At 40.9% G+C, this 15,408-nt stretch overlaps 1 protein-coding gene across 14 annotated transcripts in view; it reads left to right on the top strand.

The window, feature by feature from the left end:
- SPTAN1 (spectrin alpha, non-erythrocytic 1) overlaps positions 1 to 15,408 on the top strand; it is a 47,293-nt gene that overhangs the window by 28,797 nt on the left and 3,088 nt on the right. For 7 of the 14 annotated variants that reach the window (XM_071765745.1, XM_071765740.1, XM_071765735.1 and 4 more), the window contains 26 exons: positions 52 to 99; positions 723 to 814; positions 960 to 1,104; positions 1,221 to 1,402; positions 1,578 to 1,677; positions 1,816 to 2,013; positions 2,129 to 2,275; positions 2,624 to 2,727; positions 2,858 to 3,020; positions 3,497 to 3,511; positions 5,283 to 5,414; positions 5,758 to 5,895; positions 6,260 to 6,364; positions 6,575 to 6,783; positions 7,589 to 7,709; positions 7,857 to 7,978; positions 8,331 to 8,463; positions 8,920 to 9,018; positions 9,345 to 9,504; positions 9,725 to 9,801; positions 9,965 to 10,174; positions 10,439 to 10,735; positions 11,174 to 11,286; positions 12,083 to 12,100; positions 13,890 to 13,952; positions 15,229 to 15,283. In XM_071765745.1, the coding sequence (XP_071621846.1) occupies positions 52 to 99; positions 723 to 814; positions 960 to 1,104; positions 1,221 to 1,402; positions 1,578 to 1,677; positions 1,816 to 2,013; positions 2,129 to 2,275; positions 2,624 to 2,727; positions 2,858 to 3,020; positions 3,497 to 3,511; positions 5,283 to 5,414; positions 5,758 to 5,895; positions 6,260 to 6,364; positions 6,575 to 6,783; positions 7,589 to 7,709; positions 7,857 to 7,978; positions 8,331 to 8,463; positions 8,920 to 9,018; positions 9,345 to 9,504; positions 9,725 to 9,801; positions 9,965 to 10,174; positions 10,439 to 10,735; positions 11,174 to 11,286; positions 12,083 to 12,100; positions 13,890 to 13,952; positions 15,229 to 15,283 (3,246 nt within the window). The remainder of the gene's footprint in view (positions 1 to 51; positions 100 to 722; positions 815 to 959; positions 1,105 to 1,220; positions 1,403 to 1,577; positions 1,678 to 1,815; positions 2,014 to 2,128; positions 2,276 to 2,623; positions 2,728 to 2,857; positions 3,021 to 3,496; positions 3,512 to 5,282; positions 5,415 to 5,757; positions 5,896 to 6,259; positions 6,365 to 6,574; positions 6,784 to 7,588; positions 7,710 to 7,856; positions 7,979 to 8,330; positions 8,464 to 8,919; positions 9,019 to 9,344; positions 9,505 to 9,724; positions 9,802 to 9,964; positions 10,175 to 10,438; positions 10,736 to 11,173; positions 11,287 to 12,082; positions 12,101 to 13,889; positions 13,953 to 15,228; positions 15,284 to 15,408) is intronic. The other 7 variants (XM_071765746.1, XM_071765742.1, XM_071765737.1 and 4 more) reach the window with 3 other exon arrangements.

Here is a 15,408-nt window from a genome sequence, read left to right as displayed (position 1 = left end):
TTAGAGGTGACTTTAATACTATATTTTTTTTATTTCTTCTTTTTCATGCAGTCTGCACGTATGATGGTACACACAGTGGCAACCTTTAACTCAATCAAGGTAATAATAAAACTTTTTCTGATCTGATTTTAAAGCTGAGAATGTTTTACCCTCTCTTTCTGTACTCTGTCTTTCATTACTCTTTATAAACCATCTTAAATGAATTTAAAGAAGTATTAGCATCAGGTTACATCAGTATCTTATTATATACATAAAATAATTTGATTTTAAGTCTTGTGGAGAAACCCTTAAAATTATTTTATTTAACCATGCTACTTGAGTTTGTGCATTCTTCTGTAATTGAGCAGAATATAGTAACCTTCACCTGTAAAAAGCCAGTCTTTTGATTTATCTTATTGACACATTGTCACTTGAAGGAGTTTATGTACTGTAAAAAAAGGAAGTGTAGCTATTTGAGGAAATCTTCCAGCATTGCTGTCAGTATTCTTACTGTAGACCCCTGAAATGAAGCCTTTAAGAATGGAGATGAAGAAGGGGTTGTTGGCCTGTTTGCAGATGTCAGCAGAATGAAGAAGGTGTGGATAAGTGTTGTGAATAAATTGTTACTGAAGTTTTCTCTCTGACATGATGAAGCTTCATTGAGTCCAGCAGGAGGGTTTCGTGTGTGAATGCTGTAAAACTGTGGTCTGCAGGATCAGTGGAGCTTTTTTTTTGTTTTGCAGGAACTGAATGAACGCTGGAGAGCTCTGCAGCAGTTGGCAGAGGAGAGAAGCCAGCTGCTGGGCAGTGCCCATGAAGTCCAGAGATTCCACAGGTGAGGCTTTTGTATTGTATTTCTTCTTCATTCAGTAAAATCCTGTGTCTGTTACGAGTTCTAACACATAGTGACCTACCTGGTAGGTGTCAGAGGTTCTAGTAGACCTCCATTTTAATTTTCTTTTTGTCTTCACTCGAATCAGAGATGCTGATGAAACCAAAGAATGGATAGAGGAGAAGAATCAAGCATTAAATACAGACAACTATGGACATGACTTGGCCAGTGTGCAGGCTCTGCAGCGCAAACATGAAGGCTTTGAGAGGGATTTGGCAGCTCTTGGAGACAAGGTGAGGTTGTGAGAAGGACAAAAGCAAAAGCTTTCTTCCTGTCTAACAGAAATGACTGAACCATAGAAAAGATTCTCTTGTCTTCATTCTGTTTATTTCCCATTCTCTAATTCTAGGTGAATTCTCTTGGTGAAACTGCCCAGCGGCTGATCCAGTCACATCCAGAATCTGCTGAAGATCTCCAGGAAAAATGTACTGAGTTGAATCAGGCTTGGAACAGTCTGGGAAAACGTGCTGACCAGCGCAAGGAGAAGCTTGGAGATTCTCATGACCTGCAGCGTTTCCTTAGTGACTTCAGGTAAAGATTCTGTTCCCTTCCTCTCAATTTGTCTGGTCTATCGTTAGTGAAGTATATGTGGATTATTGTTCCACAGGAATATTTCTGGGGAAGGTTCCAAAAAAGGTCTCATTTTCTTGTTATGACTTATTTCACTGGAAGGAGGGAAAAATTCTCAATTAATGTGTGTTCACAGGGACCTTATGTCTTGGATCAATGGAATCCGGGGCTTGGTCTCCTCAGATGAACTTGCCAAGGATGTGACTGGAGCTGAAGCTTTATTGGAAAGGCACCAGGTATGTGAAAGATGAGTGTGGATAATAAACATCAACAAATGGTTCTTTTTTCTGACATTTTCCATTTAGACTTCTGAAATGAGATCAGTTCCAGCTCTGCCATCTCTTTCCTTAATAACACATCTCTGTCCCTTGCAGGAACACCGCACTGAAATAGATGCAAGGGCTGGCACTTTCCAGGCATTTGAACAGTTTGGACAACAGCTTCTGGCTCATGGACACTATGCCAGCCCAGAAATCAAGGAGAAACTGGATATTCTGGATCGGGAACGGACAGACCTGGAGAAAGCCTGGGTCCAGCGCAGAATGATGCTGGACCAGTGCCTAGAACTACAGGTACTCTGCTGCATTTTTAAAAAGAAAAATAATTTCTCCTTTCCTACAATTTATTCTAGTGATGAGTGATGTTCTTGGTCTGTCTTGCTCATCCTTGGGAGTTTTTTCTCCCCAGCTGTTTCATCGGGACTGTGAACAAGCTGAAAACTGGATGGCTGCCCGAGAGGCTTTCCTAAATACAGAAGATAAAGGAGACTCCTTGGACAGTGTGGAGGCACTCATCAAGAAACATGAAGATTTTGATAAGGCAATCAATGTCCAGGTGAGGAATATTGCTTTTTTCTTTTCTTTTTTTTTTTTTTTTTTTTTCCCCAACAGAAAAAGGTGTATTGTAATCCAGTTTATTGTAACAGAAGCCACCTACTCTTATTGAGATCATAGTGGTGTAGCTTAGAGTACCAAACCTAATTTTTTTCCTAAATGCCACAGGTGAAAGAAATTTTGAAATTGAACTCTCCAGTCCTGTAGCAGACAGACTTCCTTTTAGAGTCACATTTACAATCCTGTATATTAAAGAGGAGGAAAAAAAAGTCTTATTCTGTTCCATACCCTGCTCATCATTTGGCTTTAAGGACCCACAGTCCTAATTTATGGCTTCTGTTTTTAATAGGAAGAGAAAATTGCTGTCCTACAGTCCTTTGCTGACCAGTTGATCTCTGCTGATCATTATGCAAAAGGAGTCATTGCAAGCAGAAGGAATGAGGTTCTGGACAGGTCAGTATTGCCCTGTTTGATGGGATGTGACACTGAGTCAGGGTGCATTTGGCCCCCATTCTGTGGCAGATAAATGTGATGGTGTCTGCAGTCCCAGGTTTTCATTCAACATGTGATAAATTGCATCCAGGTGGCTTCGTCTGAAAGCTCAAATGATTGAAAAGAGATCAAAGCTGGGAGAATCTCAGACCCTCCAGCAGTTCAGTCGTGATGTGGATGAAATAGAAGCTTGGATCAGTGAAAAGCTCCAGACTGCAAGTGATGAGTCATATAAGGATCCTACAAATATCCAGGTGAATATGATTCTCAGCTCAAAAATCCAAATAAAGTTTTCAACTCTGCAAAGCATACTCTGGTTTTAAATAAATATGCTCAGGAATTCTTGTTCAGTGATACCAGAATAATAGATTGTGTTGGACATGTTCTCCCTTTAACAAGGAGAAAGTGGAAGTTACATTATGCATGAAAGGAGACCCAAAATAGAACACACTTGGTAATTATTGATGAATATAATTAATAAGATATGTGGTATGTGCAGCAGCAAGTTTCCTGAAGAAACCCCTGAGTAGCTATTCTGCCTTTCTCCCACCATTTAGATAAAAAAATTAGGAATTTGAGATTTTGGGTCTCTCATATTCTAAAATGTGAAGTCTCATTTCTTTTTCAGTATTAAGGAATAAATTAATTCAAGTTACCTCTTGTCTTTTAATACTGATTTATGTGAAGTAGTATGAATGCACTGAACTACTTCTCTCAATCTGTTTTATAGCTTTCCAAACTGCTGGTAAGTAGTTTGGACTAGCCCTGGTATGTGAATTTGTTTTCTTTGTATAGCTTATATGTGAGCACAAGGTCTGGTTGCAGTCTGTGGCTCCATCCATCAGCTCATGCAATCTCTTTGTTTTCTATTAGTTCTTGACCCTACATCCAGGTACAGCTATTGATCTTCATGTTATGGTTGTGGCTTTTTTGTTAATGCCTATTCAGCATCATTTATTTATATATTCATTTTGCAGGTGTTCTGCATGATCTGTTTAATTTATGGTGCATTAGTGATGTAGTTTGGGGAGGGAGGGGAGGTTGAGTTAGCCCATAGAAAAATGGGTTTCTGTGAAAAAAAAAAAAAAAAGGGTTTTAGCTACTGGGCCAAAACCTCCTGTCTGGATCTTCAGCAGTAATTTAACACATGGCATGATAGCAGTTGTTAGCTTGTGTTGTAGAATCAAATGCTGAAGATGGAGGATTTGATCAAATGATAGACCTTGATGGCTTAGTTCTTGCAGCAGTAACACAGAATACAGAAGTAACATAGTAATACAGAAGGAACACTCTGGGAAAAGATACATACCAGATGGAAAGCTTGACAGGACTTGTAAGAATCCAAGGAGTGAGGTAAAATGAGGATAAATGGGAAGAGAAGACAGAACAAAGAAAGGGGAAGCTACCTAGAGTAGGAAAAAAAAGAATCGTTGCTTGTCACATTGGGCTGTGACACATGAACATTTTTATTTCTTCTTTAGTTGAGAAAAAAAAAAGGAATCTTATATTAAACCAAAAAAGGCTTGGCTGGGATTTGCTCTCATGGCAATTACATGGAAATATGCAATTGGCAATTCAGTTTCTAATTGAATTTCACATGTTGGTAAATCTCACTTAGAAGGATATGCTTTTATATTCTCAGCATTCAGGATTGAGAGATCCCAAAATAAAGCAGTTCATGCAGAATTTCTCATGCCAGTGCTATAGTATTTGCCATCTTTTATTTTTAATCTAACATTTCCTTTCATTCCATTCTCTCAGGGCATTTATACCCATGTCCAATGCTACTAGCATTTCCAGTTAATCCTTGTAAATTCTGTCTTGTCATTTTTGTGCTATTATCATCTTTCTGGTGGGTGGATGGATCATGTATACATGAAAGACAACTGCATACTTCCTCCTACACCAAGGCTCCTATTGTTCTCATGGTGCACTCAACTCAGCAGAGAAATTTTAAAAAAAATAATGTGGCTCTTTTCATAGAGGTTTGTTAATTCCTTATTTTCATATACAATGTGGCTGTGTAGGACTACTACCAAATTTGTGCAGAAATCAGTCTGTAGCAGGGATTTCTCTTTATTATCTGTAGATTTGGAAGGGAAATAGAAATTTGTGAAATTACCACAGGAGTAGAAAGGAAAACCTGCTGTGCTTCTGCTTCGGGTATTATCATTGCTGCTTTTCACAGGTGATGGCACTGAAAAAGAGAAAGCTTGACTTGAGTAACAGCTGAGCTTAATGCAAGGAATGTTGCATGGGCATCTGTAATGTGCAGAAGGTGTTGCCTGAGTTGCACATAGGAGCTCACTGACAGTTTTGCTTCATCAAAGCTTGGTGGTTACTCAGATTGAGAGTTACTATTTGAGCGAGCAGTAAGTATTCCTACTGAGAGGAAGAACTTCAGATCAGGCTACATACAGAGCTCTGTTATCAACTCATGCTCTCCTCATGGCCCATGAGAACAATTCTGGAGCCCTTTGTCCAGTCTCTAACAGTTTTGGGTTTGTTTTCTTCAGAGCAAACACCAGAAACACCAGGCCTTTGAAGCTGAGCTTCACGCCAATGCGGATCGGATCCGTGGAGTCATTGATATGGGGAACTCCCTGATTGAACGAGGAGCCTGTGCTGGCAGTGAGGATGCTGTGAAGGTTGGTACAAGGCTGAGAAGATTAGTTAATGCTTTAAGAAGTGTTTGGATAAGAAGGGAAGACCATCCCTCAGAAGCAAGTCTTGGTTTATAGCAGCTTTTCCATTGCCCTGTGCAGTAGAAACCAGGGCAATCATTCTGATTTCTTCTCCAGGGTCAGTTTTCCCATCCTGTGATCAGGATGTAGAAGTCAAACTGACTTTTACAGCTCAGCAGCAGGAAACAGTGACTCTGTAATTTGCACAACTGGAAACAGCAGCCAGACTTTCAGTGTTTTCTGGTTTTGCATTTATCAGAATTTATGTTTTTAATCTGCACCATTTATCTTTTCCATTTTCTGACAGGCCCGTCTGGCTGCCCTGGCAGATCAGTGGCAATTCCTGGTACAGAAATCAGCAGAGAAGAGTCAGAAACTGAAGGAGGCCAATAAGCAACAGAATTTCAATACTGGAATCAAGGACTTTGATTTCTGGCTTTCAGAGGTAACAGAGATTGGGATTATTTTATTTACAAGAGTAAATTTTTCTAATTTTTCATTCCTTTTGCTCATGTTAGAGTTTGTGGAGCAGAGTCAGCCTCTGCACAAATCTGGATTTGTTTTGCAAAAAATCTTTATTATCACTGAAAATCTTGTGGATGCATTTGGTTTTATAAACAATAAGGTGAGAAGCAGCATATTTGCATGCAGTCTGTTAGGAATTAAACAGGTGATGAGTCAAAGGTTTATGCACAGTGTAGAAAATTGAGAAGATAATCTCTTCAAAGCTCTGCAGTTTAATTATAAATTCAACAGTTTTGTGAAAACACAAACTCATTCTCCATCCACTTTTCTTTCCCTACCCCCAGGTGGAGGCCTTGTTGGCATCTGAAGACTATGGGAAGGACTTGGCATCAGTTAACAACCTTCTGAAGAAACACCAGTTACTGGAAGCTGATATATCTGCTCATGAGGTACTGCTTTCTCTTTTAGATGCATCCTAGTATCAGCAAATTCTACAGGTACCACTTCAGTCCCTGCTGCACTGATACACTCACTCAAACATGTTTTCTTAATAAAAATTGTGCCTCTGCCCAGCAGTCAGACTGTGATTTTGACACTGACATAACAAGCACTGCAGTGATCTCCAAGCAGCTCACACTCTTTCTCACCCACGTTTCCAGGACCGTCTGAAGGACCTGAACAGCCAGGCTGACAGCTTGATGACCAGCAGTGCTTTTGATACATCCCAAGTGAAGGACAAACGTGAGACCATCAACGGGCGCTTCCAGAGGATTCAGAGCATGGCAGCTGCTCGCCGGGCAAAGCTCAACGAGTCCCACCGCTTGCATCAGTTCTTCCGGGACATGGATGATGAGGAGTCCTGGATCAAGTGGGTATCTGGAAGTTCCAGGCTTTGGACTGGGGGCACGTGCTTCCTGCCAGCTTGCCAAACAACATTCATAATATACAGGGTGGTTTTATAACTTATCTTTTCCACAAGGATGTGTTTCTACAAGAACTCGCCTTTGCCCCCCATTCAAGGGAAACTGTACTTGAGGTGGTTTCAGCACTAGTGTGCACGTGGCTTCTTATCTCTACACATTTTATTTGGTCAAACCCAAGAAGGAAAGCTCTGTATTGGGAAAAGTGTTTAGACATGGACCAGATAACTGAAAAGTGACCCTCGGATTTTTTGGGAGAGCTGCTGGCAAACATTCAAACCGTATTTTTTTCAGCCTGAGGTACTTCTTTCATTCTGGCCAGTTTGGAGTAGCTAATAAATGCTCTTTCCATATTGGTGTTAGTAGCTGGGAGGAGGGAGAGATGTGAGCCTGACAGAAATCATTCAAATTAGAGAATCTTTTTTGTCATACTTCTGAAGTAAAAAAATTAAATTGGACAACAGTAGGTAAACTTTAGAAAAGGTATCTATATTCTTAAAAAGAAAAGAGGACAGAGAAACTCTCCACCAGAGATAAATGCTAGGTCCTCTGTTGCTTTCTTTCTTTACCCCACACATTACCCTGAATGTGCTGCCAGGGCCCAGCTGCTCCTGCACACCATGTTTCCATCCAAGATTTTTGTGCTATGCAAAGCATTTCCTTATATATAGTTTTTTTGTTTGTTTTTTATCAGGGTTGACCTATAAAAGTATTTTTCAAATTTTATCTCTTCCTCTTCTCTCTTGACTTTAGAGAGAAGAAACTGTTGGTTAGCTCAGAGGACTATGGCAGAGACCTGACTGGTGTGCAGAACCTTAGGAAAAAACACAAGCGCTTAGAAGCGGAATTGGCTGCCCATGAACCTGCTATCCAGGTAACCACCTCTCCTTGACAGAGTTCTCTGTAAATAACACCTTTCTTGTTTGTGGCAAATATGAAAGCCAGTAGTAGGTGTGTTTGAATCCAAGTAGAGCACATAATTCAAGTGCTGTTCCATTAACTGTGTTTCTCTGCTTTGCAGGGTGTTCTAGACACTGGTAAGAAGCTTTCAGATGATAACACCATTGGCAAGGAGGAGATACAGCAGAGACTGGCTCAGTTTGTGGATCACTGGAAAGAGTTAAAGCAGTTGGCAGCTGCTAGGTGTGTGAGAGATGTTTTTGTAAAATATAGCATTAATTAAAGCAGTTACATAGACTTGAAATTACCTGGTCTTAATCAAGTACCAGAATGGGGTTTTTTTAATAGAAGCTGTTGGGAGAAAATGATTAATTCTACTCCTTCAGTAGCTGCAGGCTTTGTGTCCTAGTGAATTTCTAGAGCTGTAGACATGGCAGTCTGCTGCTGGAGAAGTGAAATGTGAATGATTGTTTGTTTAGGGTTTGGTCTCTGTACACTCCTATGTTTTCTACTGCTATAATTTGTTTTTACATCTTACAACTAAAAGCCATACAGCAACACTGTGACCAGTTTTACTTTTCTTTCCCCATAACAGGGGTCAGCGTCTAGAGGAGTCTCTGGAGTACCAGCAGTTTGTTGCAAATGTTGAGGAAGAAGAAGCCTGGATCAATGAGAAAATGACACTGGTAGCCAGTGAGGATTATGGGGACACCCTTGCTGCTATCCAGGTATGGAGAGAGCTGTCAGCTCTCTGTTGTTTTTGTTGCATTATTGTTGGTTAGAGCTTAATGAACCTTTTCTTGAATTGTCTTTCCAAGTTAGAGGTTATTGTTGGTTCCTTTTGAAGGCATACATTGTAAAAAAACTTAAATTCGTTTTATAAAAGTCTACCAAATAAATAGGCAATTTCCTGTAGAAAAGACTTGCAGTTTAGTAGCCTTGCATCTCTTGGCCTTTGCTGGGCAGTCCTGGTTAAATCAAATGGCAGAATTTATATTGGAAGTCAGTATCTGTTTCCTTTTGTCCACAGAAAACAGGAAGTTGTGCTAACCAGACAAGATTAATATTTTTTGTCAGAAAAAAATTATGCTAGCTGATTTATAGCAATAAATTATTTTCTTTCTTTTACCTTTATTTAGTGGTGATAAATTATTTCTGCAATATATTGTCCCTTGTATTTGCAGGGCTTGCTGAAAAAGCATGAAGCATTTGAGACTGATTTTACTGTCCATAAAGACAGAGTGAACGACGTTTGTGCTAACGGAGAGGATCTAATTAAAAAGGTGAGCCATAAACTAGTTAGGAAAAACCAAAACCAAACAACAAAACCAACTTCAAAGGCTACCCAGAACACTTTAATGTCAAAGTATACTTACCCTTTTTGAGGATTGATTTGTTGTCTCTTGGAAAAGAACCCTTACTTACTTTTTGTAGCTGAATAAGGTGTTGGTGTTAACTGCTTTCAAAGCTATTTCTTGGGCAGTGGTTTTACAGTTGAGCCCAGAATGTTCCAGTTCAAGTCCTTGCTCTGCCACCATCTTATGGGGTGCCTTGGAAGACTTTGAGATCATACAGAATGCTGCTTTTTTTTTTTTTGCTCCTGATGTAGAACAATCACCACGTGGAGAGCATTACTGCCAAGATGAAGGGTCTCAGAGGCAAGGTGTCAGATCTGGAGAAAGCAGCAGCTCAAAGGAAAGCCAAACTGGATGAGAACTCTGCCTTCCTCCAGTTCAACTGGAAAGCAGATGTAGTGGAGTCGTGGATAGGTAATTTCTTTGGGGCACAGTTCATGGCACACAGAAACTGAAATGCTCCTTCATTTTGAAAGATCTCAGCTTCTTGCTTGCTGTTGTAATGAGCACACCTGAACCCAAAGTAATCAGCAGTCTTACACCTGATTTATGCTGTTGAGGTAACCTCATCTGGAACAGAGGGAACATTTGAGATAGAGGCTGACATTTTTACTGAACTTGTTTCATTCTCCAGGTGAGAAGGAAAACAGTCTGAAGACAGATGATTATGGACGTGACCTCTCTTCTGTGCAAACACTACTCACCAAACAGGTCAGTGCTAATGCTGCTTCCACTAATTAGTGTTGGAGAGAACAGGTGAACTCTTTGGGAATACAACAGAGTCTGGTATTTATGTTTGAAATATATGTAGCATATTGGAATGGCTCAATAAAAACACAGCCTAAAATATTTTGTTGTTCTCCTAATGCTTCAGGAAACTTTTGATGCTGGACTTCAGGCTTTCCAGCAAGAAGGAATTGCAAACATCACTGCTCTGAAAGACCAGCTACTAGCAGCCAAACATATCCAGTCCAAGGCCATTGAGGCTCGGCACGCTTCCCTGATGAAACGCTGGAATCAGCTGCTTGCCAATTCTGCTGCCAGGAAAAAGAAACTCTTGGAGGCTCAGGAGCATTTCAGAAAGGTGAGTGGCCAAACCACAGGGCTACAGAAATCTTAATTGTTCTCTTTGACTAATAATAATACAACACTTGCAAGTTCTGTAGTTCTTTATTTGCAGGCAACTATTATGGAGATCCTGGAGACTTGCCATAAGCATTTTTGAGATGCTTGCAAGAAATCAGTAGTAAAGTGAACTGCCACTGATGCATCCTAATTACAGATCATCTCCTATGGAATATTTGCATTACTGTGTAACTGAGCATCTGGCTTGTTTTCTCTTTTCAAGGTGGAGGATCTGTTCTTGACGTTTGCAAAGAAGGCATCTGCCTTCAACAGTTGGTTTGAGAATGCTGAGGAGGATCTGACAGATCCTGTGCGTTGTAACTCACTGGAAGAAATCAAAGCCCTGCGAGAGGCTCACGATGCGTTCCGATCTTCCCTCAGCTCTGCCCAAGCTGACTTCAACCAGCTGGCAGAGCTTGACCGACAGATCAAAAGCTTCCGTGTAGCTTCCAACCCATACACCTGGTTTACTATGGAGGCTCTTGAAGAAACCTGGAGGAATCTGCAGAAAATTATCAAGGCAAGTCACAGAGAGAGGCTGTTTTCATAGTTTATGACTGCTCAGCTCTTCACTGGAAGTTGTCCTCCAAGAGAATCAGTGCAAGAGTTTGTCACTATACTGAAATATCAAAATTTGGGAGCAGATAAAAAATTCTATTAGCTATAAACTTATTTGCATGGTCTTCCATTTGCTGTCTTTCAAAAGACAAAGCACATGTGCCTCACTTCCTGACTGTACAGTGGTATGCAGTGCAGGAACTGCTGGTTCAGTTCCAATTCTCACAACTTCATTAGGAATGTTCTGTCATCTTAGATGACAGTGTAGCCTCTTTGAGTACTCAGTCTTGTTTTTTGAGCTTCAGAACTGGTATGCAGCACTTGCATTTTGTGGTTTTATTAGAGGATGGGGACAATCACATCATTTCTCTGTTTGAAATTATTTTTCTTCGTTTCTCAGGAACGTGAATTGGAGCTGCAGAAGGAACAGAGAAGGCAGGAAGAAAATGACAAATTGCGTCAGGAATTTGCTCAGCATGCTAATGCTTTCCACCAGTGGATTCAGGAGACCAGGTATGTTTTGTCTTTCCCAGGAGCTGCCCTTAGATAATTCCTCAGCTAGGATTTGTACCTATCCTACATCCCTTAGTTCTGTCAAAGCTGTAAATGTCTCCTGCTGAAAAGCAGCTGCTCAGGACTTGTTCATTTCCTGCGGTTGGGATTTGAGGGAGGCCCTGTCAGCCACAGGGAAAAGCCCAGAAACAGCAGCCTTTAAAAATGCTTCTGCTTCTGAACTTTTTTCCTGCTTTAATTCCAGTTATCCAGGCTTTTAGTTTGCAGTACAGATGGGGGAGGAGGGAACAAACAGATGGAAGCAGAATGGGTGAAGTGCCCGTGGAGTTTCTATTAATGCTCCTTTTGTGTTTAACAGTTTATTAGAAATCTCACTAGAATTTCAACAGAGAAAGAAACTGTGAAAAAAGCTTTAAGACTACTTTGTAATCACTCCCTGGGGTGCTGTCTAATAACACCCTTGCCTAGGGAGAGTAAAGATTTTACTGCTAGACAAAAAAGTCTCAAGGTTGAGGATTGCAATGGACGTGTTTCTAGAACACAGGTAACAGTGCTCAGACAGTGCTGTCAGCCAAGTCTGATGCATTCTGGTTCAGAGAGGTGAGTTCTGTTTTCATGTCATCCTGTGATTCTTCATCTCTGTGTGTCTACAAATAGTTCTGTATCTGTCTTCTTGAAATAATGAAATATAAATAAGATTTTTAACTTTCTGATGTTTGCTTCCCACCCAAATCTCCATCCATCTCTGCCTTGTCTCTGCCCTGCTGCCTGATGTTTGGATCTTCACATTCCCCAGGACTTACCTGCTAGATGGGTTAGTATTGAATTTTTTATTGTTAAAAATTTGGTGATGTGTTCTGATCTGTCTGTGTGTTTTCTTCTGTCATTACATTGCTTGTAAAAGCTGCACTGAAACCCTTTTATTTGGAAAGAGCAATCTGTGGCTGCAGTGCAGAGACAGAAAACAAGATTCTGGAGTAGATTAAGTAGATTAACTATAACAATTTCCTAACCAAAAGCAGAAGAAATTATTAATGTGCAGCTGCTGACATACCATGGAAGTCCTAACTCATGTTCTTGCTCTCTCTGAGGGTTTGCACAAGAAAAAGCTCTGAGCTCTGTGAGATATGGGAGTTCATAGAACAGTCTGCCTGCAGCAAACAGCTGATGTTCTGGTTTCCCAGCATTCAGAGACATAGTGAAATAAACTTTTCCATTATAGCTGTTCTCAGAACAATTAAAGCCCTCAAGTATTGATTGGTTTTGGTGAGGAGGAAGAAGGAGGATTTCTATAAACTGAAATTATGTCCTCAAACTCTGTAGTACACAAACACAAAGTGTACTTATCTGCTGCATAACTGTGCCCCAGAAAGATGATATTCTTGACAGGACAAACCAAACCTTCCAACATGAACTTGCCAGGCTTGTCTGGCTTTTGCCTGCAGTTTTAAGTCCTCTTTGCATCCATGGGAATAGCTCCTGATAAGGATGCATGCTGGTCATTTGTCAAGAAGGGGAAATAGTAAAATCCTTTTAAATGTCTTCAGACTGCCAAAGCCTCTGAGAGTGTGTCTGTCCATTTAAATTTCTTCAGTATTAAAAATCTGTGGCACAATGGGAGCTTTGTAATGAGACATAATGTAAAATGCTAACAACCCGTGTGTGGGCCTGGTGCAGAGCCCTGTGTGTCAGCCCTGTGTAAAGTGCTGGGGAGGAGGCAGGGGCCTTTCTGCTGAAGAGAGAAGCTTTTCATAATAAAAGGGTGGAATCTTTGCAGATAACTGTGCTTCCTATTTGCTCTCTAATGATCACAATGTCTAGTGTTCTGCCGTTTCTGCCAGCTAAAAATAATTTGCTCCATTTTTTGTTGTACAGTTTAATGGAACAGAGCAGATTTTCCTGGAACGGATGCTGAATTCTCTGCTCCTTTGTAAAGCAGTGTTGTAGATTAGTTCTGGTATCCAAGAACGAGTGAACAGAAAGGAGCCTTTTACTAAAAGATGTAGGGTCAGAGTTCGAGATCACCATGCCAGGCTCTTTTGTTGAACAAATTACCCCAAGGCTGCTGATATGCCAGGCAGAGCTGGTCCTTAATTCTGCATGGATAGATTAAAAGCCCAGATTTAGCTCAGAGAGACATTGGCTGTGCTTAACCTTCCTTGGCAGGAGGGGAGGGCAGAGCTTCAGTAAAGATTCAAGATGAGTTGCTGTGTATACACCTTGCTTTTCAGCCTGTCATAGCTGCTTGTGTGTGCCTGGCACTGCCTGGAGGAGGTTTTCTTTGAGAAGGGGAGGAAGAATAATGTGGAATTTCAGAAGAATGCCTTTAAAGAACCTGTAGAGAAGTTAACTGCAAGCCTTCAGTTAGTCTCTTAGTGATACTCACTTTTGTGTGACAGTGAAAAAAATTATTCAAACGATGGTTGAACAGACACACAAAAAATCTGTTACTATTTTCATTTAAGTATTTGCTTTTGTTTGCTGCAAGGTGGTGCTGGCTTGAAGTGTGGCTCCACTGCAGTGGCCGTGTTTGGGTGTGTTCTTTTCCTCTGTTCTTTCTTTCTTCCTTTTTGGAATTTACCTGGTTTCTTTTCTTTGACTAGCATAGCATATCGCCGTGTCATTCGTGTCTATCAGTATGAAGTTGGGGATGATCTATCTGGAAGGTTTTTTCTTCTTTATTTTCTTACCTCACTTTGGTTTTCAAATGCACTCTTTAATTCCAAGGCTCGCTTTCTTTCCAACTAACTTTCACAGCTTAGAGGTGCTTGGAGGTTTGTTTTCCTGTTGCCTCTTTCCATGGTTGGTTCCCAGCTTCCTGCTCAGGGTTCAGGGCATTTGCTTCATCTTTAGCCATGCACTGAACCTGAGCCTTAACCCTCTGGTGAGAAACACTCAGATGTTTGGTGCTTTTTTTATTGCTACGGAATGATTAGCACTTGAAATCCCTTTCTCTAGAAGCTCAAGTGTGTGTAGGGAGATTTCAGAGGGGGTGAGAATTCAAGTTTTACTTAAAATACTATTAACTAGTAGTTTTAGGAATTTAAATACCACAAAGGAGAGGACAGCTGACCTGCCCAGCGCCCAGACTTGCTGTCCAGCACAGGTTATGAGCTGTCACCATGCCTGTTGGAAGGACCAGAGGTTCTTCAGCACTGCTGCTTTAAGGTTGTTTAGGATCTGGGGGAGAAAAGCAGGATCCAGAGACCTTTGGTACCTGGTCCATGTGAAGTAGCTCTTGAAGATCATCACTGCAGGGTGATCTTCATAAGCCTGGAGTGGAGCTGCACTGCACCAAGAAGCTCAGTGTGGAAATCAGACCAAGAGGAGTGGCTGTGCCTCAGTTTCTCTGGGCACAGGATGGGAGAGGTGGGGCAGGACAGGCCATTTTCCACCAGCCACTGCTGGGTAGGAGAGCTCTGTAGTTTCAGCAGAAATTAGGCCATATTAAATTACTTTTAACCCAAACCAGTAGCTTTTTTCCACATTTTATCCCTGTGTAACACACCTCTACAGAGCTCCTGTAGGTTACTGGCAAATACAGCCCATCTCCAGCAGATCACCTGTAGTTGGTGTGTTTGGTGTGTGTGTGTGTGTGTGTGTGTGCTGGGCACAGTGGGGTGGGACTGCACTAAGTTTCTAATTTCATGAGGTCCAATAAAGCTGGTGCTTTGGATCTGGCATGAAGTGTGGCTGCTGATCATGTTGCCTTTTGAATGGGGCTAGAAATTAACTATATACAGAAATAAGAATCAAACAAAACATACATGTGTCAGTCTGAAATAGGATGAGTCAGAACAAACAACAGACAAAAAGTGGATATCTACAGAATAATATTGCTGTAAGGATTTGTAATTTCAAGGAAGGACTGTTAATTTCAAGCCCCACCTGCTATTTTTTTTATGGGGTAAGTGCTCTATCTCACTGTGATTCTGTGTTTAGGTCTTGTATGGTGGAGGAATCAGGAACACTGGAATCCCAGTTGGAAGCTACTAAAGTGAGTAGTGCTTGCCTTTTGCTAAAACACCTTTCCCACCTGATAACTTGGGAACACAGGGTGGGAATGGAAATGCATGTGATTATATGGTGAAATCTTAATTGATTTTACACATTTTGAGTACT

Source organism: Heliangelus exortis, chromosome 22 (assembly GCF_036169615.1).
Source record: "Heliangelus exortis chromosome 22, bHelExo1.hap1, whole genome shotgun sequence".
NCBI lineage: Eukaryota > Metazoa > Chordata > Aves > Apodiformes > Trochilidae > Heliangelus > Heliangelus exortis.
This window is presented reverse-complemented; position numbering and strand designations above follow the sequence as displayed.